Below are 27,966 nucleotides of genomic sequence, written 5' to 3'. Positions count from 1 at the left end.
GCGTTTGGATACGTATTAAGACGTGACGAAATGTCGTAAACAGTAAATCAAGAAGAAATAAAGGTGAGAAGGCAGAAGCTCGTGTGTGTGTGTGCGCGTGTGTCTCAGTCTCAGTGTGTGTGTGTCTCTCTCTCAGTCTCAGTGTGTGTCTCACAGACATGGGGCTGCTGTGTGCTGCTGTACCTCGGACAGTGCAGAGCTGCAGACACTTCTGGGGATGGCTTAATGCAGTTTTTAACAAGTGAGAAAACAACCAACCTATCACCATGTTTACACTGTGTGTGTGTGTGTGTGTGTGTGTGTGTGTGTGTGTGTGTGTGTGTGTGTGTGTGTGTGTGTGTGTGTGTGTGTGTGTGTGTGTGTGTGTGTGTGTGTGTGTGTGTGTGTCATTTTGTTTCAATCAGTCGTCTTGCATGTTTTTGGAGTTATTTTGTGTACATTTAAATTTCCTCTTTCTGTAATTTTGTACGTTTTTGGGAGTCATTTTTTGTACTTTTGCATTTTGTGTGCTTTTCTGTCATTCTGTATATTGTAGTTTTGTGCTTTTTTTTGTATATTTAAATTTTTTGTAGTCCTCTTGCATGTGTTTGGAGTAATTTTCTGTATTTTTTTTCCTGTGTATTTGTAATTGCAATAATTTATGGGCCTCATTTTGTGCACTTTTGTGTATTTTTCTGGCATTTTGAGTATTTTTAGTTGTTGTTTTGTATATTTTTCTATCTTTTAAGTAATATGTAATTTCTTTGTTTTTTTTTGTGTAGCTTTCTTCCATCTTGTGCGTTTCCTTTTTTTTGGGGGGGGGGCAGAAAATTAGGCCGCAACTATTATTTTCAGAGAAAGTCCTGTGCTCTGAATATGTTTTCTGTTTTTGTAATAGTTACATGTCCTAAGATAAATCAATGAATATTTTATTAGGAATATTATTTTCCAAAAAATAGATGGAATTTTAATAGAAAATGAAATAAATATGTCTTTCCTCTGTTTCTGGGGACAGTGTGTTAACATTCAGTGCTGTACAGAATACATGGGTTTAGAAGTCAAAACAAGAATTAAATGTTTAGTGGCATTATCTAAACAATATCTTTATGAAATGATTCAAAGTGATACGTATTCTCCTGCTCTTGTATATATTTAGGTTTTAGAAAGCAGTAAAAACATTACTACATATTTCTGCTCAGGGTGGACTATGAGAGGATCAAAGCTGTGGGTCCCGACCGAGCGGCGGCCGAGTGGCTGCTGCGATGCGGGGCCAGAGTTCGTTTTCAGGGTTTCGATCGCTGGCACATGGATTACAACGGGCTGCCCACGGGACCCCTGGGGAGGTACAAGATCCAGGCCATCGATGCTACTGAGTCCTGCATCATGTACAGAGGCTTTGACCACCTGGGTCAGTGTTAGACCAAAGTCTACATCATTTATTACCTGGAATGATAATGCATAATAAGACATGTTAATAAATAATATAACAATATTAATAGATTAGATGGATAATGACTAGGGTTTGATAATATTAATAGATTAGGCTTGATATTGTAATTAAAAAGTTCGGATGAACTGCGGCCGGGCCCACGGAACGTCTCCTCACCGAATAGCACGTACAGCAATCCCAAAAACTCAGTCCCTGGTGCCCCCGTATGGAATAATGGGCCCCATTCATCATATATTGGTATGTGTCAATAATTTGGTACCACCAACTGTGGCAATATTTGACTCACAAATAAATGAGAAAACAACTTTAATGGAAATTGCTGAAAAAACCCTAATCGCATTGTGCAAGGCATAATCATAATTGAAATTATATATCACACGACTATGTTCCCATAAATTTGGAAATTACTGCAAATGGGGGGTGGCCCCATTTTATAAAAAAAAAAAAAAAAAAAAAAGGGCTCCAAGTGTCTCATTATATTCATTCATAGAGTATTTATACCAAACTGCATTTCAATATAAAGAGAACTAACGGAGGAGTAGTTATTTGAAAAATGGGGCCCCCTGGTGCCCCATGACACATACGGGGTAATATACGGGTCCCATTTATATATTGGTATGTGCCAATGATTTGGTACTACCAACCATCGTAATATTTGACTCACAAATAAATAAGAAATCGACTTTTGATTTATTTGGGGCCCCATAACAGAGGAGTAGTGATTTTAACTAGTGTATACAACAAGAACAAGAAGAACAAAGTGAGTGGCGTTTTGAATGTGGTAGCCTGGCCTAACAATAATAAATAATAGCAATAATAGTGAGATATAGCAGAATAATAACAGTAGATTTGATAATATACAATATGATAATAGATTAGATTTGAGTTCTCAACCTTGAGGTTGTGAGACACCTTGAGGAGGTCGCCTGATCCCTTTAATAAATTCAGAATATTTTTTGAGGCCATTTTTGCTTATTTTTACCCTCTTTCTGCAACTACACCAAACTTGCTATATTTTAACCTATTTTCATCACTTTTTCTTGCCATATTTTTTGCATTTTTGCTACATTACTCCCATTCCTGCCACTTCTCCATCAAATTCCAATGCCTTTTCTACAATTTTTTTCCACTTCTAAGACATTTTCAGCTCTTATAAACCCTTTACACCACGTTTCTCACCTAATGTCACATATGTTGACTCATTATTGTCACTTTTAACCTATTTTCACCATATTTCATGCTTATTTTTTGCCAATTTAACCACTATTTGTTATGCCCATTATCTGCCGGTTTTAACTAATTGTTCCTACTTTTTATATTACAACCCTTCCTTCTCCCATTTCTGCCAGTTTTAAGACAATATTGACACTTTGAACCCTTTTCATCACTTTTTCTGTCCGTTTTAATTTGCAACTTTTAACCAATTTCTGTGGTTTTTAAGATCCCATTTCACCACCTTTTCCACTATTTTTGGTCACTTTTAACCTATTTTATTTATTTATCTGATTAAAACAAGGATGTTCTATGATAAAGTCCACAGAAAACAATAGTGAAGATGCTAAACATGCTTCTAGTTTAGTGTAAGTAGGGGTCGTTGGCCTGATTCTCTTTTTGTGTCTTTATTTCTTCAGAGGGTTTGAAATGTGTGGAAGAAATCAAGTTGAATAAATGCATCTACATTGAAGACGTGTGTCTGGAGAGGCTGAGCTCCATTGAGAACCTGCAGCAGAGCGTCTACATGATGGAGGTGGTGTCATGTGGGAACGTGAGCGACAGGGGTGTCATCGCTCTGCACAAACTCAGGTCAGACACACACACACACACACACACGTATGTTACAAATATGGTTTCCTTCTGTTGTTTCGTTCATTTATTGACACAGATATCACCCTCAGCCATTCTTATTCTCTGTAACAAGTTCTCCTTTGAATAGTTACTGTACTTTACATCAGACATGGCAACTTTGATCACAGGAGGCGGGACCACAAATGTGATCGGCAGTGTTGTAAATGTCATACTAACGTACTACTCATACTAAGTGTGAAGTCTAAATGAGTATGTAGTGCATTTACATTAGATAGTATGAAAAGATTGAGTACATGAGAAATACCAGGATCTAAAAATCACCCTTTTTCAAAACAAAAGCATCTCTTCTTGTCTTCCATTAGTTTTTTTTTGTAAATAGGGCTCTTGTTTTGAAGTTAATGGGAAGTTTAGTCAGTAGCACAATGGTGGGTCTCTGAAATGAGTGAATGAAATGTGTCTACGTGAGTTTTATAGATCAAATGAGCACATGTTGATATTCTACTTGGTCACTTTCTCACTTAAAATGTTTTCAGAACTTTCAAAGTAAAGGTGGAGAATCAACAGATATATTTAGCTTCAGTGTGATTCAGGTTCCAAATGCATCTTGGGAAACTTGGAAGTATACTTCAGTGGGAACGCTCATCATCCTAATCATACTTATAGTTTGTAGTAGACATTATATACTCATTGAGTTTGTAGTGTATAGTACTGAATGCAACATTTACAACTCAGACACAGTATCTGATTTGAAGGTCACATGATCAACATTCATGTCAGCATTAGTATACAGACCAAACGGAGCATTAGCACAGGACACTGTAACGTCCTCTGGTTGATTGATGGTCTAACTGATGATTCACTTCACTTTTATTTGAACCTTGTTAATGTTAGTGAACACACCGTAAAAGCTATTCATAGACAATATAAATACTCTTACAGTATGAAACATTTTGTTAATTACAATAGATTGACTTATTTATAAATCTTTACTAAATGTGTTATAGGGCTGCTCAATTAATCGAAATTCGATTATGATTTTGATTATTACACCCAACGATTATAAAAATAATCAAATTTTTTTTTTACATAGGTTTTATTTACTAAATAAAACAAAACCCACTGTTTCGGACATCTACAAATAATAAAGCTTGGCACACATGTTATTAATTATAACTTTGAGTTGTTTAATCCACGCATATGCAAGCTCCTCCCCTCCCCTCCGCCCCGCTCCTCGTAAAAGCCAAAGCTAGCCTGCAGGCTAACATGAGGACAGTTGTTGATAGTGGTTTTGAAACATGGCAGGAGAAAAACAGCAAAAACAAGTCAAATTCTCTTCTATAGGAACACTTTGGGTTTGATGATGAAGACCTAGAGCTAAGACACATCACGTGCAAGAAGTGTTTTGTTTTGTGCAACAGTGAACATACTTGATATTAGTGTTTGAAGGATTTTATTATGTTTAAAGTATATATTTTATGCTTTTTTTTTGTCCAAAAAACTTTACAAAACGATTATTTGTCAACCAAAAAAGTTTTTGGTTTTTATTTTTTCTATAAACAAGCAGCCCTTTTGTGTTAATCTCTAACTTCAGTGCATTGTAACACATTTTTCCAACCTTACGTATATTATTTATCAATACATTGGCACTATCTTTTGGACAAAAAGAGTAAGTACAGGCAATGTGCACACAGTAAAACATATAACACAAAAACTCCCTTAAAACAATAAGGTCAAACACACCTTGTTCCTTCATCAACCAGGTACCATCCGTACAAGCTAGCTTTACCTTTAGCCGTATTCATCAACAAAAACACCTTTTTGTTCTCTGTGTCAGCGCCCAATCCTTTCACAGGCCTGATCCTTTCAGATCCTTTCAACACATAGACGTAGACTACGTCACTTCCTTCTCTCGCAGTCCTTACGACAGAGATCCTGGGACGTGATATTTGAATGTAAATCGACCATATGACGTCTGTTAAATATTTTAATAGTACACATGTAACTATGTGACTGTTTTGTGGTGTTTTTAATCGTTAGTTTAAAAAAACACTGATAAAAACACAACACACAACATTTACAATCAAAAACCAAACAGAAAATAAGATAAAAACCAAAATAAAATAAAAAAATGAATTTCTAATTATTTTAAAATAGCTGGTTTCAATCTTTTAAATAGTACTTGAACTGCAGTAAAATAGGCCGACTGGATGGAGACGCGTTTCCCACATGCGTTGGAAGGAAACGAAACGATCAGGCCTGTGAAAGGATTGGACACTGACACTCTGCACACATGCGGAGCGCTGGTACTCATTTACTTCTCTGTATTTTCCGTCACTTCCGTCTCGACAGGAAGTGTGGCATATCACTTCAGAATGTTTTTCAAATTAAAACCATGATATTTTCATTGTGAACATATTTAAAGGGGACATATCATGCTAAATCCACTTTTTAGCCCTTAAATGCATGTTGTTGTATATTTAGAGTGTTTAGAAGTACAGAAAAAATCAAATTAGTCTCTTCAGGTGCTCCGTAGATATCTTTATATTTTGTTTTGCTCATATTTTTCAATCTGTTTCGATTTTTCTATTCTCTGTTATGTTTTTTGAACTATTACATCACAGTATTTGCAGCGGAACTGCCAAATTAGTACATCAACTCCAGGTCCAACACTTCGAGCAATCCGCCATTTTTATTTCTCGCTTTTATTTTGTAGTCCAAGCTCCAGGATGCCGAAGTTACGAGAGGATAAGTCAATATGTTGGGTTGTTGGATGTAGTAACCCACGCTTCATTACACCGTCTCACAGCATCAGAACCTTTTCAAAGTGTCTGGTTGAGTTTTATTTTTTATAGAAATGTACCACATCTGTGGATAAGGTCATTTTTGTGTGTGAAGCACTTCAATGATGACTGCTTCATCAACCTCCACCAGTATAAAGAAGGATTTACAGAAAGACTTTGTCTGATTGAGGGTTCAATTCCTTCTATCTTTGGAGACGATGAACAGAGCACTTCGGTAAGCTGTAAATAACGCTAAAAAGTGTGATGATAAGACGTCCCTGTCATTGTTTTGTTAGCATTAGCAGTTGCACCGTCTTCATATGTTAGCGCTGTGTGCTCGTTTTAGATCCTTGATGATATGGCCTACGTGATTTAATTTAAGTCTAAAGTTTTCTTTAGTCATTTCATTTTGCCATTTTTGTCTTTGAAAAGATTGTATTAAAATGCATTTCGTGATGTTAGCTTGGCGCTAGCGTTAGCTCGGTGCTTGTGTTAGCTCACTTGTTAGGGTTCTGCAGGTTCATCATCTTCATTTTCATCTCGCTCCGCCGGGTCAGACTCTGGCTCGAACATGTAAGGCTGGATGGACAAGTCTTCTGTTGTTGACATTTTGTAAATAACCTCCGAATAAAAAGTTTATGCGCCGCTACATAGCCGTATCTCTTCTATCAAACTACAAAAATGGCCGAGCAGGGTGGAGTTGAACCGAGTGTCACCTGAAGAGGGGGCGGGGTATGGAGTGTCTCATTTGCATTAAAAGAGACAGCACCAAAACGAGTTGCTCTCAGAAGCACATCAGAAAAGGGGTAGAAAAGGGGTGGAGCTATAATAATGAGGAATTCAGACCCAAGCATTGCAGTTCCGCTTTATATAGACCACAACTATATGATTTATATGTAAAAAGGAAGGATTTAAAACCATGATATGTCCCCTTTAAACTAAACTAGGAAAGACCTGTATTCGCTATAGGCAAATACTTATTTGGCAATTGAAAATTTAAAAATTTGGCAAAAATGACCATCTGGATTTGTGGACAAGTTTGTTCTTTTTACTAATTAAATTGAAAGTAATAATGCAGGAAAAACAGAAAACTGATTTTGACCTTAACTATGGCCTTTAACGAAGGTCAAGGTCACAAATACACTGGTACCATTGAACAACATTTCCTTTCAGAGCACTGTATCTCAATTTGTAGCCAAGTTATAGGGAACTATTATTATTAATATTTTTTTTTGTGATGTCATGAACTTTGACCCCCACCAATCTTTTTACTGGTCGGTGGTATAGCTTTGGTCCAAATAAATAAAACACTCCACTTGAGATGAGCTTTTCATAAATAAGTCGCACGAGCGCAGAATGAGTCAAATAACTGTAAAGAGGTCTTATATTAGTCTATTTTCTTTTTAAAGTGGTGTTTTTTGTGGCTTTAGACTCCAATTACATTTATGTATATAATATGTTCCCCACAATATAAACAGGTTCACAACATAATTATTTTTTATAGTTTCTGTTTACACAGTATCCAGAATAATAATAATAATTCTCAACAAGAACTATTGATTAATTTGTCACATGACTTTTCCAGGGTTTGAGTTTGTTTTATTTAGTTTCACATCTACCTGTAGCTCTATGTTTTTTAGACTTTCACAAAGTTTATCTTTTACAGTTACAGCTGGAAACCTTTGTTAATTGAATATCCTAGGTACATTACAGTAACCAAATTAAACTATATCAACTAAGTGAATTAATAAAAATAACCTGTGTAAAGGCTTTTTCAAACTAAAAAATTATCTTGTGAAATCTGTGACCTGTTAACCTGCACAACTCAAAGAATCAGAATCAAGAATCATTATTTCTTGGCAGAAATACTTTTAAACACTTTCTGTACATTCAGCTGACATAGAAATCTTGTTTTCAAAAATGTAGAGTAATTGTGAATTTATCAGTAGCAGTAGTAGTTTTAATATTTTAGTTAATTTTTTTCAGGCACCTTTTTTGTCCGTCAAATGTATTTAAAATAAACTAAAATTAAAGAGAGAATGTTATTTAACTGTTGAACCTTGTCATAATTTTATTTATTTATATATTTTTTTAAATTGAAAAAAAAAATGTTTATGGTCTTGGTCTCGGCTTGTCTCGGTCTTGGTCTTGACTCGGTCTCGGCTCCCGAAAGTCTTGGTCTTGTCTTGGTCTCGGTGCATTCTGGTCTCAGGCAAGTCTTGGTCTCGGATAGTGTGGTCTTGAACACAACACTAGCATGTACCATGATTACATTTTTTTTCAACGTGTCTGACAAACTTGTCTGTTCTGTTTGTGTGCATGTACAGTATCTTTTCGACCTCCGGATCCCCAAGGGTTATTTCTGCTAGAGGTATTTCACTCTCCCATAGAAACTGTGGTCCCTGAACCAGCCTGATGTGATGAGTTCACTTGCATTTGCGCCCCTGGAGGCAATGTCTGCAGGGTTTTGATCTGTAGGGACATGTTTCCATTGGTGAGGAGAACTATTGAACCTTATCTTCTGAACTCTGTTTCTACACAAAGGTGTGAAAACATCACGCTTCATTATTGATGTAGCCTAAGACTACTTTAGAGTCTGTCCAGAAGTATTCATTCACTTGTATCAATTTAAGTTCATCCCTTAACATCTGTAATGAAGTCAACGGCAGCTGTCGGTTGAAGTCTTGGGATTGTTATGGTCTTAATTGGAGCAACTCTGGTCTTTGCCATGACTACAGCACAATGGACTTTACTAACTTTGTTTACATGTCTTAAATAGGTACACTGACCATAACTGTTCAAACATGCATCAGAAAAATGACGTAACTCAGTCTTAACAGCTTGTCCAAAGTCTTTGGTTACATAGCAACGTGGTATAGAGATTTTCTCATGGTTCTCTAAGTCACCTTTCCATTTGTCCCACACTGGCCTTCGTTGAATGGTTAAGGGGTCGTCCCAGTTTACATGTCTCTTGCAGCACTCTTTTGCCTGAGTATAAAAGGGGAGACAAACCCTAGCGGATCATAGAGAGATGCAACCGTAGATAGGATGCCATGCCTTGTGGCATGTTGGTTGTTGAAATGAAAGCAAAATCTGAATGTGCCACTGAATGCTTCAAGCACTTTCAAGTTCTGAGTCTTTAAAGTCTAGGTCACAAGCCTGCTTTGGAGTAGCATGTTCAGATGATGGAATGTTTTCCGACCCTGTTTTATCATTACTCATAAACTTGTGCAGAGCTTCCTTTGCAAGCCGGATGGCTTCTGAGATGCTTGCTGTACTGGTTACACCATCATCTACGTAGAAATCCTTCATTATAAACAGTGAAGCAAGGGGAAATAATGCATGGAAACTTGTTTTAAACCGTAGTTGGCACACCCTGGCTAGAATGTAGCACCGAAAAGTGCAAAACTCTTGTGGCTCAGTGTTTAGGTTGCCATTTTTCCACCATAAAAATCTTAAATAATCCGTTTCATACACATGGAATTGGTAAAACAAATCTCATCATGGCCATAGGTTTATTGTCAGGTAAGTGACTCTCTTTTGAATGGAGTGGTATTTCATAATGTCCTTCTACATTTTTGTATATTCCTTTCTTTAATGTGTTCAAAAAGAGATTATCTTTAGATACCGATCTTTTATAATTTTTGTCATACTTGAAGTCAGATTCTAGAACCTTGAGTACATCCACTGGTGTCACTGAGTGAAGCTCCTTCACCGTGACTTTGTGACTAATCGAGGTTATGCTTGATGAGTCTGTTTGAAATATCGTTTAGAATCATTTTGTGTATTTTTCTGTGTTTTATGTGTTTTTGGAGTAATTTATTTTGTGGATTAACTTCCATGTAATAATACAGTAATGAACTGTCACTCAGTTATCTAACAAGCAGGACGATTAGCATCCTGAATGTGCTGAGTGTTTAGCTCTGAATGTGTCACGATGTGTTTACAGCTTAATAAACTCTTCTGTTATTTTGTTTTTGTTTTTTTTATCTTGTCTGCACATGCTGCAATACATGTTATTTTATTATGGTTTTCATTTAAAGAAATTAATTTATTTTATTGCATAATTGTGACCATCACCAGCCCTCCTTAAGGAAGGGTAAGAAATACTTTATTGAAGGAAGAATATAAAAAGAGAGGGCAGTGTTACACCTGGGTGAGAGGGAAGGGAACAGGGAAGGGGTGGGGAAGAGTTAACTGTTTTAAGGTGAGAGTGCAATGTGATATTATAGTTGTGCATCTTGTGCTTATTTTGTTGTGTAATCAGTTCAGCCAGTCTGGTGACAAGTGTGGAGAAATTGAAGCGGGTGACACAGCACCCAGTTTAAGTATGATGGTGGTGGTTGTGGACAGGAGTGAGTGGTTATACTTAAAACAGGTATTTGGGATCGACGTGTCTAAGATTAAGCCCAGTACGAGCTTATCCCACAGCAGTGCATCCACGACCAATGTTTGTGCAAGAACCACTTCCGCAAACCCAGGCACCACCCTGGGCTCGAAGGTAAAGCCTGGCCGGCAGAAAAAATGGGAGCCAAGGCGCCCTAGGCCACAACCGAGCAGCCCTCCCAGACGCCCTAGAGACCCCAGGCCGAGAGGCAGCCGCCACCCCCTCATACACACCCTAGAAAGCCCCAAGGAGCCGAGAGAGGGGACACCATCAACCGCCCAAGCAGGGACACTCCACCAGACACAGACAACAAGCAGGCGTACCCATGCACCCCCAATTGTGCACCGCTACCCCACATCAATGTTGCCAGCACAGCACAGGATCAGCCAGGCCAAAAGGCACCGGCCTACAAGGTCCTTCTTCGACCCATCTCAACTTGCCAGCAACATCCCCAGTGAAGGTGCACGCCAGACAAGCCGGTAGAGCAACATCCCGCTACACAACGACCCGGGATGTAGGAGCCACCCCTGAGCAGTAGCTACCCCCAGAGCCACGGACCCCACCCCCAAGCTAACCCAGCTGGCGCAGCACCGCCCGCCACCCAGGCAAAACCCATAGCCCCCCCACCAGCACCCCGGACCAACAGGAGCCATCCCACCACCCACCCCACCAAGAGACAGAGAGTAAGAGAAAATAACGCCAGAGAAACACGCAAGCCCCCAGCACCAGGGCCTACCCACTGTTTTTGTTTTTCTAACAGTTTGGACTTTTCTGTGCTTGTGTTTGAATGAATGTGTTTTTAGTCAGATGTGCATCAGGCCATGCTGTAATCTAAGGTTTTCTCCCCTTTAGGAACCTGGAGTATCTGTTTCTCAGTGATCTACCTGCAATCAAAGACAAACAAACCACCGTGGACAGATTAAAGACGGCGCTCCCTCAGCTGGACGTGGTGACGGACTTGGACTGATGGAGGAACCATGTGACGTGTAAATATGTGACTCTTGTTATGAAAGTCACAACACGTGTGTGTACAGAGAGTTTATTATAAATATGGCTTTAGTAGTAAAATATTAGAGGACAGTGTGTTGGTTACTGGTAAAAGCTCAGAGGGTTTATTTCACTCTCAGCGTCAATAAATATCACCTTCAGAGAAGCTTGTGTGTGTGTGTGTGTGTGTGTGTGTGTCTATCAGCTAACTGCTGCTCGTCCAATAGAAAAACAACATTTGGCAGCACATTGTAGTTTTACCTTCAGTCTACAGTCAGAGCGGTACGTTGCTCCTCGTCTCCACATCTACAGCTTCAAACAACCATACATAGACCCAGGAGCTTAAAAAAGTGGTTGAGTCCCTTTCCAAACAGCATGGCAGCCTTTTTTTTTTTACATGTTTACGTGTTTATATATTGGGCAGGTGGTAGTTGAACCTGCGCAGGTTATTATACTGCTTCTTGTTGTCCAGAGCTGGAAAGATGCTGCTGCTGGTCAGCTGTGGCAGATACTGGAGGGTGGAAAGAACACAGGGTCAGGCATTAGATCAGGGCTGTCAAACTCATTTTAGTTCAGAGGCATAATACGGACAAATTTGACCCTAAGTGCAATTTCATCATTAGTGATAATTTGTATTTTTATGTATGAATGATATAAAAGTATGTAGTGTATAAGGCACCGACAATATCCAGGCAATAGAGTGCCTTCTCCAGGTTGGGGATGAGGTCCTGCCCTAAGGGGAGGAGTTCATGAGTGAGGGAAAGATGGAGTGAGAGATAAACAGGTGGATCGGTGCAGCTTCTGCACAGATCCGTCGTGGTGAAGAGGTGCTGAGCCGAAAGGAAAAGCTCTTGATTTACTGTTCGATCTTGGTTCATACCCTCACTTATGTTCATGAGCTTTGGGTCATGACCCAAAGAGCAACTCATGGGTACAAATGAAATGACTTTCCTCTGTAGGGTGACTGGGCTCTCCCTTAGAGATAGGGTGAGGGAGGGGCTCGGAGTAGAGCCGCTGCTCTTCCACATTGAGAAGAGCCAGCTGAGGTGACTCGGGCACCTAATTAGGATGCCCCCTGGACGCCTCCTTGGTCCAGTAGGAGACTCCCCGGAAGACCCCAGAAAGAGCTGGACAAAGTGCCAAAGAGAGAGAAATCTGGGCCTCACTGCTAAGGATGCTGCGCTTGCAACCTGACCACGAATAAATGGTAGAAGATGGATAAATTGATAGTAGTACGAGTAAAGCCAAAAGATTCACTAGTACTACCAGTAGACCTAATGCAAATGAAGTAGGAGGTGTTAGAACCAAATCCAGCTCCCTGATTGGTTGGAATACTTTTGACAGCTAATGGCAAGCCAGAATTTGCTTTCCCAACCCCCTTTTTAGCATATGATGCTTAAAACTGAAACATCTGGGCTGATTGTAGCAAGGCCGCATGTTACCGTGGCAACAGCCGTGGTCAGATTACTCATGGATGAATGCTTTCATGATGCCAACGGTAATTTTCTGCCTTTGATATTAAAACAAGGCACAATCACTCCCATCAATATGCATCAGTCGCGTTCTCTGTGACAGCGTTTGAAAATCAATGTCCCCGAGCATCAAACTGATGCACTTCAAACCTGGAGCTGTTGGTTAAGAACGTCTTTGGACGTCACTAAGAACAACAGGAAACCCTCTCAAACAAACTACTTTTTTTGTTTGTTTGACTTTTTCCTTCAAGCGTTGGAAACGTAATAAATCTGTGGCCACACAAAAGGTGTGGACAAAGCAAATGCTCCCATGTTTGATCTGCTGTGCGTGGAGGAAAGTAAACGTAGCCCCGCCCACTCCAGTATTTGACACAGTGAAGCAGCTCAGAGGGTTTAGGCTCACCCCGGGGGGAAGGTGTCTGCGTGGTAAACGTGTCCTCTTGTTGCCCGAGCGGTCCGGCTCTTTGGACGCGCCGTCGCTCTTTTCTCTCAGGCCGTCAAAGTACGGTTGCTGCAGCAACTGCTCACAGCTGAGCCGCTCTGAGGGGTCCATCCTTAGACAACCCTGATACAGACATGGAGGACAGACACAAGCACGAACAATCAGTCTGTCAACAGGAAGCAAGAACTTCCACATCACAGACCTTCACTGAAACCTAATTGATGATGTTTATCTTTTCAAAACTAGAGGGGGAGACCCGATTATATTATATCACCATATTTTAGGGTTGATTTGATATATAATGTAATTATGATTGATTGTGATTCGATGGTAACGATTACTGGGATTTTAATTTCCTTATTTTCCTTTTCCAAAAACACAATATACAAGTCATTGTTAAAAAATATAATCAACGCCCATCACAGTCAGTCGCTTTGATATTTATTTACATTTTAAATGTGTTGTTTTTAATGATGGACTGTTAGTGAATATGCATTGTTTTAAATGCTAAAATGTTTGCTTTATCATGTGGATTGTATAGTATTTTACATCTTCCTGCCCAGGGGCCACAGATGAAAACTACAATATTTTGCATTTCCTGAAGTAAATGGAAGTGGGGATACATACAGTAGCTGAAACACACCCCTATTTGGCTGCTGGGGAAAAAAACAAAAAGAGCCAGATGTCATCCACCAATCAGGAGCCAACATTTCCATTTGCTGACCATAATACTGTCGCTATGTAATAGGAATGTGCGATATTTTATTGTTTATGATTTATCGTCAAAAACATTCTCACCGGTAAGAATATGTCATCCCACGATATAAACGATAAATTCCCATGTCGGATATTAGCGAGTGCCTTGGGCCATTTGTCCCTCAATTTAACTAAGAATGCCCCCATAAAACCATGTTCCACGGACAAACTGCTCGTTTGTTGTCAGCTTAATTTTCTCTGGAGCAGAACGTTGTTTACGGAAGCTCTGACGTGCACCGCCGTGTGTGTGTGCGGTGATCGTCTCAGCTACCTGAAGCTGCTGAGCTGTGACACATCATGGACCACTACTTGGTTAAAACCAGAAAACCATCCAACAACGGAAACCGATTCAAGTTCCTCCATCAGATCCATCCAAAGTTCCACAAACACAGGCACAGAGATGCACCTGAGATGGCTGTTCATCATAGGAATGGGATCCACACAAGGTTCCTGCTGCTTAACAGAAGGTTTTCCTTGCCGCCATGATGAATTCATGTTGGGTGTGGGATACATATGTATGTGTATATACGTATATATGCATATGTGTGTATCCATAAAATGAAGAGTCCGTCCTTAAGACTGCTCTACTGTAAAGTGTCTTGAGATACCATTGGTTATGATTTGGCGCTATACAAATAAAGATTGATTGATTGATAAAGATTGACTGTAGCAACGATTATGAACTGGAAACTCAACTAAAGCTAACTATGCTAAGCTAACACACTGACACACTGACTGGGCTAAGAGCTAATGCTAACCACTCCATATAAGGAATAAACCAAATAAAAAGAACACGTCTTACTGTCATAAAACCACAGAGATCCACTGATTTGTTTTTGTCAGATTTAACACTTGTATGAAACAATAAAAGCTAAACATGTCACACGTTGTGTGAAATAAATGTTAGCATAAATACTGATGTCACTATTAATTCATCCCAATTTGTGAAACGCAATATTTTTTAATAAAATTTCACGTGTTCACAGACAAAGCTGGTCCCATTGGACTAATGTAACTATTGAGATTATTACACATAAATATAATGAATGATTAAATCATCAGCTTGATCTGGTTTAATTATAGGAATTATTTATCAACCATAACTTTATGTAACTCATTATCACATAAATGAAATAATGAACTAATGGAGTTATTTGTGCTTTTTTATTTTTAGAAAATAATTTTATTTCAAATGAGGAAATAAATGAATTACATACAATAACACTAATAGTGACCCACATGCACAAATATATTCCATAAAATATCAGCTCATGAACTCTATGAGTCAGCAGTTATTGTAGCCTTTTTAAATGTATTAACATTTATTTGTGTTTGTAAAGAACCTGTTTACACTACGTTGTAATTTATTTATTTAATTTATCGTGATTTTCATCGTTACCATAATAAATACCAGAAATTATCGGGATAATATTTTTTTGTCAATATCGCCCACCCCTACTTTGTAACTCATGGTGACAAACATCAAAGGCAAGCATTTCCCTCTGCTGGCTTCTGATTGGCTTCAAAAAGTTGAAGAGTTAAAAAACCGATACATAGCATAATGTCCAGAAATTATCTGCAGATTTTGATTTCTTAATTATTCATATCGGTTGTAAACTGTGGGACGAGTTTGAGGAAGACGGACAAAGAAGAAGAAAATAAAGTTTATGAATAACGATACTGAGGATATATTATACATAAATAGCTCTCGTTCTGTTTTGCATGGCCTCTGTCAAATAAACTAATAAATAAAATAAAGGAAACGTTTACACTGGAACACGTGAAAGTGCACAACTACACGTAGCGTTAACCTATGAGCACGTTTGCACACATTGGGGAAAAAAGCAATAAATCATGGAGAAAAATATCGATTTTTAATATCGTCACAAAAACATCCAGATATACGGTGAATAGAGGTATTAAATATGTTTGCAGTGCCTCAGACTGAGCTGGGTGAGTGTGAAAAGCTGCGTTACCTTCATGAGGCTGAGAGCTTGGTGTGTCAGGTTTGGATATTTTTGCTCCAAAGGTTCCTATAAAAAAAAAAAGATTAGAAAGACAATGAGAAGAAGAGTTTCCACAGACTGGAACCAGTGACCCCGCTCACCATCTGCTGTGGCTCTGGAATAGAAACTCCACAGAAGAACTGGTTGTTGCTGAAGACCTGCTGATGTCGAGGGGTCAGATCTCCTGCACACGACCACAGAGGTGATGTTATCTTCACTTTGTTTTGTTCTTTTAACCATGTCAAAGTGTGTGTCTTCATGAAGAGAGAAGGTGTTGGTTTAGTGTCTCACCAAGAGTCTTTGTGATCAGGTACAGCTGGTCCATGTCAGACTTCCCAGGCCATACAGGGATCCCCGACATCAGCTCAGCAAACACACAACCTACGGCCCACACGTCCACTGGGGGCCCGTACTGGGTGTCCCCCACCAGCAGCTCGGGGGCCCGATACCAGCGTGTGGCTACATAGTCTGTGTAGTAGTCACACGGACCAGCTGAGGTACACAAAGCACACAAATACACAACTTTACTACGCAGTAAAAGAAGACAAAAGGAGGTTCTTCTTTTCATCATTGTTTGACTGAAGGCTGAGGATCGTTCCTCAAACAATCGCTAACTTCCTGGATTTATTCTGTGTTTGCTGGACTACGACACTGGGCTAGATCACCATGGTAACTAAATGTACTGATCCACTGATAAGAAATTTTACTCAACAAAACCATGACAACAGGATGCTTTTAAGCTTGTTTGGAATTGATGGAGCTGATAATTTAATTAAATTAATTGTAATTCATACATACCGTTATTGATATAAATCTAATATTATTCTTTATCCACAGTATAGTTATAGACTATTAGGTTAACATTTGAGAGCTAACTTTGCACAAGTGTAGTTGTTTAGTTAACGTACAAAACATTGCCAAATACTGTAAATCCTTAAATGTAATGTACAAACTAACTCATTAGACATGTAAGGCTCAGTATTATTGATAAATCTAACTGATCAATTTACATTTTAGGAACGTCAGAGACATTTACATGTGTGTGAAAACACGAGGACGTTGTTTCACCCAAAGTAAACGTACAAAGTGACAAAGAATATTTTTGTAGTTGTCTTGTGTGTTTGCTCTTGTTTTTGTGTATTTTTGTGTGCTATTAGGTATTTTTGCTGTTTTGTGCAATTTTTGCTGTTTTATGTAATTTTACTGTTGTTTAGTGTATTTTTTGCTGTTGTGTATTATTGCTCTTGCTTTGTGTATTTCTGTTGTTGCTTTGTGTATTTTTGTTGTTGCTTTGTGTATTTTTGTTGTTGCTTTGTGTATTTTTGTTGTTTTGTTTATTTTTGTTTTGTGTATTTTTGCTGTTGCTCTGTGTATTTTTGTTGTTGTTTTGTGTATTTTTGTTGTTTTGTTTATTTTTGTTTTGTGTATTTTTGCTGTTGCTCTGTGTATTTTTGTTGTTGTTTTTTGTTTATTTTTGTTGTTTTGTGTATTTTTGCTGTTGCTCTGTGTATTTTTGTTGTTGTTTTGTGTATTTTTGTTGTTGTTTTGTGTATTTTTGTTGTTTTGTGTATTTTTGTTGTTTTGTTTATTTTTGCTGTTGCTTTGTGTATTTTTGTTGTTTTGTTTATTTTGTTTTGTGTATTTTTGTTGTTGCTTCGTGTATTTGTGTTGTTGCTTTGTGTGTTTTTGATGTTTTGTGTATTTCTGTTGTTGCTTTGTGTATTTTTGTTGTTGTTTTGTTTATTTTTGTTTTGTGTATTTTTGCTGTTGCTTTGTGTATTTTTTGTTGTTGTTTTGTGTATTTTTGTTGTTGCTTCGTGTATTTGTGTTGTTGCTTTGTGTGTTTTTGATGTTTTGTGTATTTCTGTTGTTGCTTTGTGTATTTTTGTTGTTGCTTTGTGTATTTTTGTTGTTGTTTTGTTTATTTTTGTTTTGTGTATTTTTGCTGTTGCTTTGTGTATTTTTTGTTGTTGTTTTGTGTATTTTTGTTGTTGTTTTGTATATGTTTGTGGTTGCTTCGTGTATTTTTGTTGTTTTGTGTATTTTTGCTGTTGCTCTGTGTATTTTTGTTGTTGTTTTGTGTATTTTTGTTGTTTTGTTTATTTTTGTTTTGTGTATTTTTGCTGTTGCTTTGTGTATTTTTTGTTGTTGTTTTGTGTATTTTTGTTGTTGCTTCGTGTATTTGTGTTGTTGCTTTGTGTGTTTTTGATGTTTTGTGTATTTCTGTTGTTGCTTGTGTATTTTTGTTGTTGCTTTGTGTATTTTTGTTGTTGTTTTGTTTATTTTTGTTTTGTGTATTTTTGCTGTTGCTTTGTGTATTTTTTGTTGTTGTTTTGTGTATTTTTGTTGTTGTTTTGTATATTTTTGTGGTTGCTTCGTGTATTTTTGTTGTTTTGTGTATTTTTGCTGTTGCTCTGTGTATTTTTGTTGTTGTTTTGTGTATTTTTGTTGTTTTGTTTATTTTGTTTTGTGTATTTTTGTTGTTGCTTCGTGTATTTGTGTTGTTGCTTTGTGTGTTTTTGATGTTTTGTGTATTTTTGTTGTTGCTTTGTGTATTTCTGTTGTTGCTTTGTGTATTTTTGTTGTTGTTTTGTTTATTTTGTTTTGTGTATTTTTGCTGTTGCTTTGTGTATTTTTTGTTGTTGTTTTGTGTATTTTTGTTGTTTTGTGTATTTTTGTTGTTGTATTGTTTATTTTTGTTTTGTGTATTTTTGCTGTTGCTCTGTGTATTTTTGTTGTTGTTTTGTGTATTTTTGTTGTTGTTTTGTATATGTTTGTGGTTGCTTCGTGTATTTTTGTTGTTTTGTGTATTTTTGCTGTTGCTCTGTGTATTTTTGTTGTTGTTTTGTGTATTTTTGTTGTTTTGTTTATTTTTGTTGTTTTGTGTATTTTTGCTGTTGCTCTGTGTATTTTTGTTGTTGTTTTGTGTATTTTTGTTGTTGTTTTGTGTATTTTTGTTGTTTTGTGTATTTTTGTTGTTTTGTTTATTTTTGCTGTTGCTTTGTGTATTTTTGTTGTTTTGTTTATTTTGTTTTGTGTATTTTTGTTGTTGCTTCGTGTATTTGTGTTGTTGCTTTGTGTGTTTTTGATGTTTTGTGTATTTCTGTTGTTGCTTTGTGTATTTTTGTTGTTGTTTTGTTTATTTTTGTTTTGTGTATTTTTGCTGTTGCTTTGTGTATTTTTTGTTGTTGTTTTGTGTATTTTTGTTGTTGCTTCGTGTATTTGTGTTGTTGCTTTGTGTGTTTTTGATGTTTTGTGTATTTCTGTTGTTGCTTTGTGTATTTTTGTTGTTGCTTTGTGTATTTTTGTTGTTGTTTTGTTTATTTTGTTTTGTGTATTTTTGCTGTTGCTTTGTGTATTTTTGTTGTTGTTTTGTATATGTTTGTGGTTGCTTCGTGTATTTTTGTTGTTTTGTGTATTTTTGCTGTTGCTCTGTGTATTTTTGTTGTTGTTTTGTGTATTTTTGTTGTTTTGTTTATTTTTGCTGTTGCTTTGTGTATTTTTTGTTGTTGTTTTGTGTATTTTTGTTGTTGCTTCGTGTATTTGTGTTGTTGCTTTGTGTGTTTTTGATGTTTTGTGTATTTCTGTTGTTGCTTTGTGTATTTTTGTTGTTGCTTTGTGTATTTTTGTTGTTGTTTTGTTTATTTTTGTTTTGTGTATTTTTGCTGTTGCTTTGTGTATTTTTTGTTGTTGTTTTGTGTATTTTTGTTGTTGTTTTGTATATTTTTGTGGTTGCTTCGTGTATTTTTGTTGTTTTGTGTATTTTTGCTGTTGCTCTGTGTATTTTTGTTGTTGTTTTGTGTATTTTTGTTGTTTTGTTTATTTTGTTTTGTGTATTTTTGTTGTTGCTTCGTGTATTTGTGTTGTTGCTTTGTGTGTTTTTGATGTTTTGTGTATTTTGTTGTTGCTTTGTGTATTTCTGTTGTTGCTTTGTGTATTTTTGTTGTTGTTTTGTTTATTTTGTTTTGTGTATTTTTGCTGTTGCTTTGTGTATTTTTTGTTGTTGTTTTGTGTATTTTTGTTGTTTTGTGTATTTTTGTTGTTGTATTGTTTATTTTTGTTTTGTGTATTTTTGCTGTTGCTCTGTGTATTTTTGTTGTTGTTTTGTGTATTTTTGTTGTTGTTTTGTGTATTTTTGTTGTTTTGTTTATTTTGTTTTGTGTATTTTTGTTGTTGCTTCGTGTATTTGTGTTGTTGCTTTGTGTGTTTTTGATGTTTTGTGTATTTTTGTTGTTGCTTTGTGTATTTCTGTTGTTGCTTTGTGTATTTTTGTTGTTGTTTTGTTTATTTTGTTTTGTGTATTTTTGCTGTTGCTTTGTGTATTTTTTGTTGTTGTTTTGTGTATTTTTGTTGTTTTGTGTATTTTTGCTGTTGCTCTGTGTATTTTTGTTGTTGTTTTGTGTATTTTTGTTGTTTTGTTTATTTTTGTTTTGTGTATTTTTGCTGTTGCTCTGTGTATTTTTGTTGTTGTTTTTTGTATTTTTGTTGTTTTGTTTATTTTTGTTTTGTGTATTTTTGCTGTTGCTCTGTGTATTTTTGTTGTTGTTTTGTGTATTTTTGTTGTTGTTTTGTGTATTTTTGTTGTTTTGTGTATTTTTGTTGTTTTGTTTATTTTTGCTGTTGCTTTGTGTATTTTTGTTGTTTTGTTTATTTTGTTTTGTGTATTTTTGTTGTTGCTTCGTGTATTTGTGTTGTTGCTTTGTGTGTTTTTGATGTTTTGTGTATTTCTGTTGTTGCTTTGTGTATTTTTGTTGTTGCTTTGTGTATTTTTGTTGTTGTTTTGTTTATTTTTGTTTTGTGTATTTTTGCTGTTGCTTTGTGTATTTTTTGTTGTTGTTTTGTGTATTTTTGTTGTTGTTTTGTATATTTTTGTGGTTGCTTCGTGTATTTTTGTTGTTTTGTGTATTTTTGCTGTTGCTCTGTGTATTTTTGTTGTTGTTTTGTGTATTTTTGTTGTTTTGTTTATTTTTGTTTTGTGTATTTTTGCTGTTGCTTTGTGTATTTTTTGTTGTTGTTTTGTGTATTTTTGTTGTTGCTTCGTGTATTTGTGTTGTTGCTTTGTGTGTTTTTGATGTTTTGTGTATTTCTGTTGTTGCTTTGTGTATTTTTGTTGTTGCTTTGTGTATTTTTGTTGTTGTTTTGTTTATTTTTGTTTTGTGTATTTTTGCTGTTGCTTTGTGTATTTTTTGTTGTTGTTTTGTGTATTTTTGTTGTTGTTTTGTATATTTTTGTGGTTGCTTCGTGTATTTTTGTTGTTTTGTGTATTTTTGCTGTTGCTCTGTGTATTTTTGTTGTTGTTTTGTGTATTTTTGTTGTTTTGTTTATTTTGTTTTGTGTATTTTTGTTGTTGCTTCATGTATTTGTGTTGTTGCTTTGTGTGTTTTTGATGTTTTGTGTATTTTTGTTGTTGCTTTGTGTATTTCTGTTGTTGCTTTGTGTATTTTTGTTGTTGTTTTGTTTATTTTGTTTTGTGTATTTTTGCTGTTGCTTTGTGTATTTTTTGTTGTTGTTTTGTGTATTTTTGTTGTTTTGTGTATTTTTGTTGTTGTATTGTTTATTTTTGTTTTGTGTATTTTTGCTGTTGCTCTGTGTATTTTTGTTGTTGTTTTGTGTATTTTTGTTGTTGTTTTGTGTATTTTTGTTGTTTTGTTTATTTTGTTTTGTGTATTTTTGTTGTTGCTTCGTGTATTTGTGTTGTTGCTTTGTGTGTTTTTGATGTTTTGTGTATTTTTGTTGTTGCTTTGTGTATTTCTGTTGTTGCTTTGTGTATTTTTGTTGTTGTTTTGTTTATTTTGTTTTGTGTATTTTTGCTGTTGCTTTGTGTATTTTTTGTTGTTGTTTTGTGTATTTTTGTTGTTTTGTGTATTTTTGTTGTTGTTTTGTTTATTTTTGTTTTGTGTATTTTTGCTGTTGCTTTGTGTATTTCTTCTGTTCTATGTATTTTTGTTGTCCTATTGTGTATTTTTTGTTGTCGTTTCCTTTGGGGGCAGCGCACATTGTGTATCGTCCATCATTGGGGGGCAGTGGAGCCCCCCTGAGACTCACTGAGAATCCTGGCAAAGCCAAAGTCACAGAGTTTGATAACGTTGTGTTTGGTGATGAGGATGTTCTCTGGCTTCACGTCTCTGTGGATACACTGACACACACACACACACACACACACACACACACACACACACACACACACACACACACACACACACACACACACACACACACACACACACACACACACACACACACGTATGATGCTGAGAGTAATGAGGCTGTTTTTGTCATGTGACACATTAACTGCTGCTCAGCCAAAGAGGAAAGAATTCTTGTTAAAAAACCAAAGTCATAAAGCAGAGGCTGAAGGAGCAGGAATTCAAAAACAGGCTGACATGAGTGTTTGATGACTGGAAAATATACGATGAGCTCTCTGGGGGGGTGAGTGAGTGGGGGGGGGGGGTTTAACTCACATTCTGTGTGTGGCAGAAGTTGACGGCTTGAAGCGTCTGCCAGGTTATACTTTTAGCCAAACTCTCTGGGACACTGAAAACAGGAAGAGAACAAAAGAAGGATTTACCGCCACATTAAAACGTTCCACTGAAGCTTTTTCACTGCAGGCTTCATTTCTTTTATCATTATTGATAATGATGCTCTACACTTCAAGCCCCAGTATAGCAAACACTTAATGCAGTTCAGTAGAAAAGCCAATCAGTCGTTCATATTCCAATCAACTTATGGCCTAAACATTTAGACTCAACTTAACCAAACATGTTTTACAAGGAGACGGATGCATGAGGCGTCGCTATAGCAACAGCAAATAAATCTGCTGCTCTGTGTAATTATCCATCCCTCCATCATTCATCATCCATCCATCTGCTGGTTGGTTGAAAGGGCAATATCTTCTTTTTTTACTTTGAAATGACGGAGACAAAGACAATAGTACAATATATAGACAGTACAGCACCCGAAACAACATTTACAAATATCTACAAATTACAATAGTGTGTGTGTGTGCGTGTGTGTGTGTAAAAGGAGAAAATAAATACAAAATAAATGATAACTAATGGTAGTAGTTTGTTTTTCTCTTTCTTAAATTAATGACAAACAAGCGGATGAAGATAAATAAATGAACAGTGAAGGTTTACACACATAAATGTAATGAAATTGAATAATAAATAAAATACTACAAATAGCCCTGGTGCCCAGAGAGAAAGAGGGAGCCAACCAGGGGCAGCATCCTCAGCAGGGATACCCAGACTTCTCTCTCCCCGGCCCCATGGTCCAGCTCTTCCTCAGGCGTTTTCAGGCCATCAGAGAGACATGGTCCCTCCTGCATGTTCTGGGTCACGACTCAACCACAAAGTCATCAAACTGCGGCTGAGAGGGTCAGATATACTGTATTATAAACTATTTAAGTTAGAAACATAAACTTATGTGTCTTTTGTACTAAATAGAGTCCCATCTTCATCAAATTCATATCAATTAGTCATTATTTTCTATTTAATGTTTAATATTACTATATACAGCAGACTAAAGACAACTGGGGGCCACATTCAGTCCTTGGTCAATTTTTTTGAGGCCCCCAAAATTAATGAAATTAATGACTATTCTAATTTTTTGAATTCCTGTTTTCGTGGGTTTTATGAGCTGGAAGCCCAAATTATGTAAAAATAAACAAATAAATACTTGAAATTGTTTCAATTGTTGGCCCTGAATCTATAATCTATGAAAGTTTAATTTTTTAAATAGAATTATGGAAATTAAACAACGTTCCCATGATATTGTAATTTATTGGAAAGGGTCTGTATATATATATTCTGCTTCTCATTTCTACACTCAAGCATTTAGTAAACTGTGTTTATATTAATTCTAGTATCTTAACTGTTGAATCACCTGCTGCTGTTGGTCTAATAATGTTTCCTGTGTTACTGGTGGTTCGCGCTGCAGCTTTTTCTGCTCACGCTGACGAGAATCCCCGTTCCGATCTCATTTGAATGAGATTTACATTTGTAAATGTGGGCGTGGACACGTGCGCTCACATCCACACTGATTCAGATGTTCAAAGGAAAGCTGCGTGGATCCAGTCCTACGCACAGACTCAAACATCTGCATTTTCACGAGCGTACGCCTATTTCTGGATCGAGACGAACGCTTGTTTCACGCACGTCTTTGTACATGAGACCTTTGGATATACAGTATCATTGCAACCACAACATTAAAACTGTAAGTCTGTACTGTATCACAGGTACAGTGGGGGTCCTCGGTCTCTGGAACCTTTATTTTTGGGGTCGCGAGCTGAAAATATTGAGATCACTGCAGCTTTTCCACACAGGTTCAACATAAGGTTCTGTTAGCTGAGGGGCCGTCGTCTGTCAGCGTTGCTGGGGGAAATGGTTAATTCAGGCCATGTGACTCACAATGAATAATAGGCTCCGCCCGCTGTAGCCCAGTGAACGCAGTGAGGTGTGGCTCCCTGCCAGCAAAGCATTCTGGGAGAGCATGGGTGTGGGCAGCATACCACAGAGAGGCCGTCTGCCTCCTGGGACACCAGCGTAGTGCCCATGAGCAACGGACAATGAGCGCTTAGCTGAGTGCACACAAGTCTGTGCTCGGCTCAGATTTACACTCGTCTCAGTGTTTGCTTAAAAAATAAAGTCTGTGAGCAGATGTGAGGATAAAAGTAAGTAAAGTCCCTCTTTTATTCACCAAGCTTTAAATCACCATTTCAGTAGAAATCTACTGTAAATATTTCCGTCTCATGTGAATAATAGATGCTAAAAATGATCCAGTCCTATTATATTAGATACCTGCTGATCCTGTACAGACGTGTGTATGCAGGGATCGTGGCCCCGCCTCCTTTGCTTGTGTTTTTATGAGCCTAAAGTCGTTCTAATGGTTCCTCTTTCTTCTTTGGTCAACAAACGTTGTCAAGCCTTTTGTCGTTCATGCCCTGAGACGTTGGAGCGACACATCAGAAGATCTAAACCTCAAAAATCATCCTCAGCTGCTACTCATTTACTATTTCTTAAAAAGTTAGATTTATTATTATTAAAGTAACCATAACAAGGAATTTAAAGTGCATATTTAGTTTGGTGTATTATTGATTGGTTTTGTGCATTTTTTTGTCGATAAGTGTGTTTTTGGAGTGTTTTTTCAAAGTCATTTTGTGTATTTTTCAGTTGTTGATGTTTGCGTTTCGTTTGGTGTATTTTTGGATTCAATGAGTGTGTTTTTGTAGTCACACACACACACACACACACAGCTTTCTAATACACACCCTCTGGGATGTCGGTCCAGCTCGTTGAGGACAGTGTGATCACAGTACTCAAACACCAGGTGAAGCTTCCTCTTACGTCGAAACACTTCCATCAGATTCACCAGGTTGGAGTGTTTCAGTTGCTGCACACACACACACACACGCAAACACACGCACACACACAGACACACGCGCACACACACACACACACACACACAGACACACACACACACAGACACACACGCAAACACACGCACACACACACACACAGACGCAGTTTGAGGAGGAAGAGTATGATGAAGGTACACAATCTGTGTCTTTATCAGGAAGCCCTTCACAAGCTGTACTTTATGTGAACCAGCAGATCATCATCATCATCATCATCATCATCATCATCATCATCATCATCATCATCATCATCATCATCATCATCATCATCATCATCATCATCAGTAAAAAAACAAAGCTTTTTTCACCACGTGTCTAAGTAATAATCAATAACACCTCATACTGTATTATCATCTAGAACAGAGGTTCTCCTCAGCTTAATTGGTAAAGTCAGGGGTTCTCAACCTTGGGGTCAGGACCCTATTTGAGATCACAAGACACTGGGAGGGTCGCCAGATGCCTTCAAGAAACTAAGAATTTATTTTGAACAATTTGAGCCAATTTTTGCTTATTTTTCCCCTTTTTCTGCAACGACACCAAACGTGCCATATTTTAACATTATTTTTTGTACCATTTTTTTGCTCCTTTTAATATATTTTTGCTAAATTATTCCCATTTCTGCCACTTTCAATGCCTTTTCTGCAAATTTTTTTCACTTCCATGACATTTTCTGCACTTATAAACCCTTTACACCACTTTTCACTGTCACATACAGTATGTTGACCCATTATCGTCACGCTTAACCTCTTTTTACTATATTTCATACTTATTTTTTTTACCAATTTAACCACATTCACCATTTGTTATGGCCATTATTTACCAGTTTAAAGTAATTGTTCCTACAGCTGTATTAATTTACCACATTCCAGTTTCCTGTGACGTAGTTTCTGAGATATCTGAAGCTGAAAATGAAAGAAAAATAAGGACCCCCCCCCCCACTGAATGGTCCAGGTCTAATCAAACTAAACATGTACAGTTTGACTATTGAATAATAACTGAACAATTGGTAAAAATTCTAGAATTTTATGAGACCGAAGTGCGTGGGCCAGGGCCGGCCTTCCCAACAGGCAACACAGGCGGCCGCCGAGGGCGCCATCTGCTGGAAGGGCGCCAAATTGCACCCACCCCCATATAATAACAATAATAATTTAAAAAGGTGTAATAAACATGAAACACACCCTTTACAAAACACGCCCTCTTAATTAAATATTAATATAAAAAATCTGTAACTATACCTGCTGATCTTCTGCCCATATTTATGCATATTTGTATTTATTTTATTTTAATTCTTGTTCTATTCTATATAATTCTATTGTGTTGTTTGCACATTGTGTTCTTTGGTTTTAAGATGTGTGTTACTAACTAGTGAAACCAGACAGGAAAGTAGAAATTTCCTTGCACTGAAACTTTTATATTTAATTTTAACTTTTGATTGCACTGTTTTGCATTTCTTTTGGATTTTGCACCTTTGTTGTTGTCCTTTTTCCGTTTTTAAAATAGGTTTTGTTTTGTTTTTTTCTTCCAATAGTTTGTTGTGTCCCAGATAATAAAAATAAATAATAATATTATCTTATTCATTTATTGGGGGGGGGTTAATGTCCACTCTTGCCTAGGGCAATGAATGACCTACAGCCGGCCCTGGCCCTTTCCAGGACCCACAGGTTGTTCCCTGACTGCATTTCTCTGATTATCAGGTGGTAAAAATGGGAGGGAAAGGATAAGTGGAGCGTGTAAAGTTGTACCTTCAGCATCCTGATCTCCCTCAAAGCGATCTTCTTAATGATGGGATCGTCCTCAGACTCCACAAACTTCTTGATGGCCACAATCTGCCCGCTGTCTTTGTTTCTGCACTTGAAGACGATGCCGTACGATCCTTCTCCGATCTTCCCGATCTTTTCGTACTTCTCCATCGTCACCGTTAAACTCTGAGGCTGCAAACGATCAGAGACAATCAGAAAAGATCTGCTGCTTCAACAAACATCTGAGAACGTTCCTCTGACCAAGCTGCACACAGACCACAGCCTCTGAGTGATCTCACTACAAAAAGAAGGGATTTCAGTGCTTGGAGGGAACTCTACACCCTCTAGTAACAGTTAGATTACGTCATGAAAACATTTGCAATGCAAATGCAAAGTGTTTGAGCTCAGATCCCCCAGGGTTAGAGCCTGGGCAACACAAATCAGAGAGCTGCACTGGTAGAAACAAACACAGCAGCTCCAAACTCTGAATAACAACACATTATTACACACTTTCACTTCTGATTTAAAAAATCCACCTTCATTTAAAGCTCTGAGATGTTTCCCTCCTTCAACCTTCTTTCCATAATTCACCTCAGCATGTGAGTCAGGACTGATTCTGTGTGCATGAGTGGATGTGGATGATAGTGGATGAAGTGTTTCTCTGACCTTCTGCTGGTGCTCCTCAGGCTCCGCCCCCTCCTCTGTTTCAGTGCACAGGCATTGAGCTGCAGGGCTGGAGCTCTCAGC

At 37.3% G+C, this 27,966-nt stretch overlaps 2 protein-coding genes across 4 annotated transcripts; one reads left to right on the top strand and one right to left on the bottom strand.

Moving 5' to 3' along the window:
* The first annotated feature begins 1 nt into the window (after position 1).
* On the top strand, positions 2 to 11,555 carry dmac2l (distal membrane arm assembly component 2 like). Of its 2 annotated transcripts, none has more exons than XM_028437395.1 (5): positions 2 to 63; positions 157 to 241; positions 1,179 to 1,387; positions 3,061 to 3,232; positions 11,255 to 11,555. In XM_028437395.1, the coding sequence occupies exons 2-5, from the start codon at positions 159 to 161 to the stop codon at positions 11,367 to 11,369; spliced, it is 579 nt and encodes a 192-aa protein (XP_028293196.1). In that variant the 5' UTR covers positions 2 to 63; positions 157 to 158; the 3' UTR covers positions 11,370 to 11,555. The 2 variants fall into 2 exon arrangements, with proteins under 2 accessions (XP_028293196.1, XP_028293195.1); XM_028437394.1 differs by having other exon boundaries at positions 20 to 63; positions 137 to 241.
* cdkl1 (cyclin dependent kinase like 1 (CDC2 related kinase)) lies at positions 11,426 to 27,966 on the bottom strand. Of its 2 annotated transcripts, none has more exons than XM_028437393.1 (10): positions 27,886 to 27,966; positions 27,223 to 27,411; positions 25,334 to 25,455; positions 22,527 to 22,599; positions 22,111 to 22,201; positions 16,357 to 16,557; positions 16,167 to 16,249; positions 16,036 to 16,092; positions 13,265 to 13,426; positions 11,426 to 11,900 (listed from the first exon to the last, which is right to left on the bottom strand). In XM_028437393.1, exons 2-10 carry the CDS (start codon positions 27,388 to 27,390, stop codon positions 11,799 to 11,801), a joined length of 1,059 nt encoding a protein of 352 aa, XP_028293194.1. In that variant the 5' UTR covers positions 27,391 to 27,411; positions 27,886 to 27,966; the 3' UTR covers positions 11,426 to 11,798. The 2 variants fall into 2 exon arrangements, with proteins under 2 accessions (XP_028293194.1, XP_028293193.1); XM_028437392.1 differs by lacking the exon at positions 27,886 to 27,966 and adding an exon at positions 27,756 to 27,846.

This window comes from Gouania willdenowi, chromosome 22 (assembly GCF_900634775.1).
Source record: "Gouania willdenowi chromosome 22, fGouWil2.1, whole genome shotgun sequence".
Lineage (NCBI taxonomy): Eukaryota > Metazoa > Chordata > Actinopteri > Blenniiformes > Gobiesocidae > Gouania > Gouania willdenowi.
The sequence above is the reverse complement of the archived record's forward strand: the minus strand, read 5'-3'. Positions and strand labels throughout refer to the sequence as shown.

Coding starts and splice junctions, on each gene's coding strand:
- dmac2l (XM_028437395.1), top strand. CDS start 159: ATGGGGCTGCTGTGTGCTGCTGTACCTCGGACAGTGCAGAGCTGCAGA. Junction 1,388..3,060: donor CAGAGGCTTTGACCACCTGG/GTCAGTGTTAGA, acceptor TTATTTCTTCAG/AGGGTTTGAAATGTGTGGAA. Junction 3,233..11,254: donor ATCGCTCTGCACAAACTCAG/GTCAGACACACA, acceptor TCTCCCCTTTAG/GAACCTGGAGTATCTGTTTC.
- cdkl1 (XM_028437392.1), bottom strand. Junction 16,558..22,110: donor TGGCTTTGCCAGGATTCTCA/GTGAGTCTCAGG, acceptor TGTGTACCTCAG/CTGGTCCGTGTGACTACTAC. Junction 16,093..16,166: donor TTCCAGAGCCACAGCAGATG/GTGAGCGGGGTC, acceptor TTTTTTTTATAG/GAACCTTTGGAGCAAAAATA.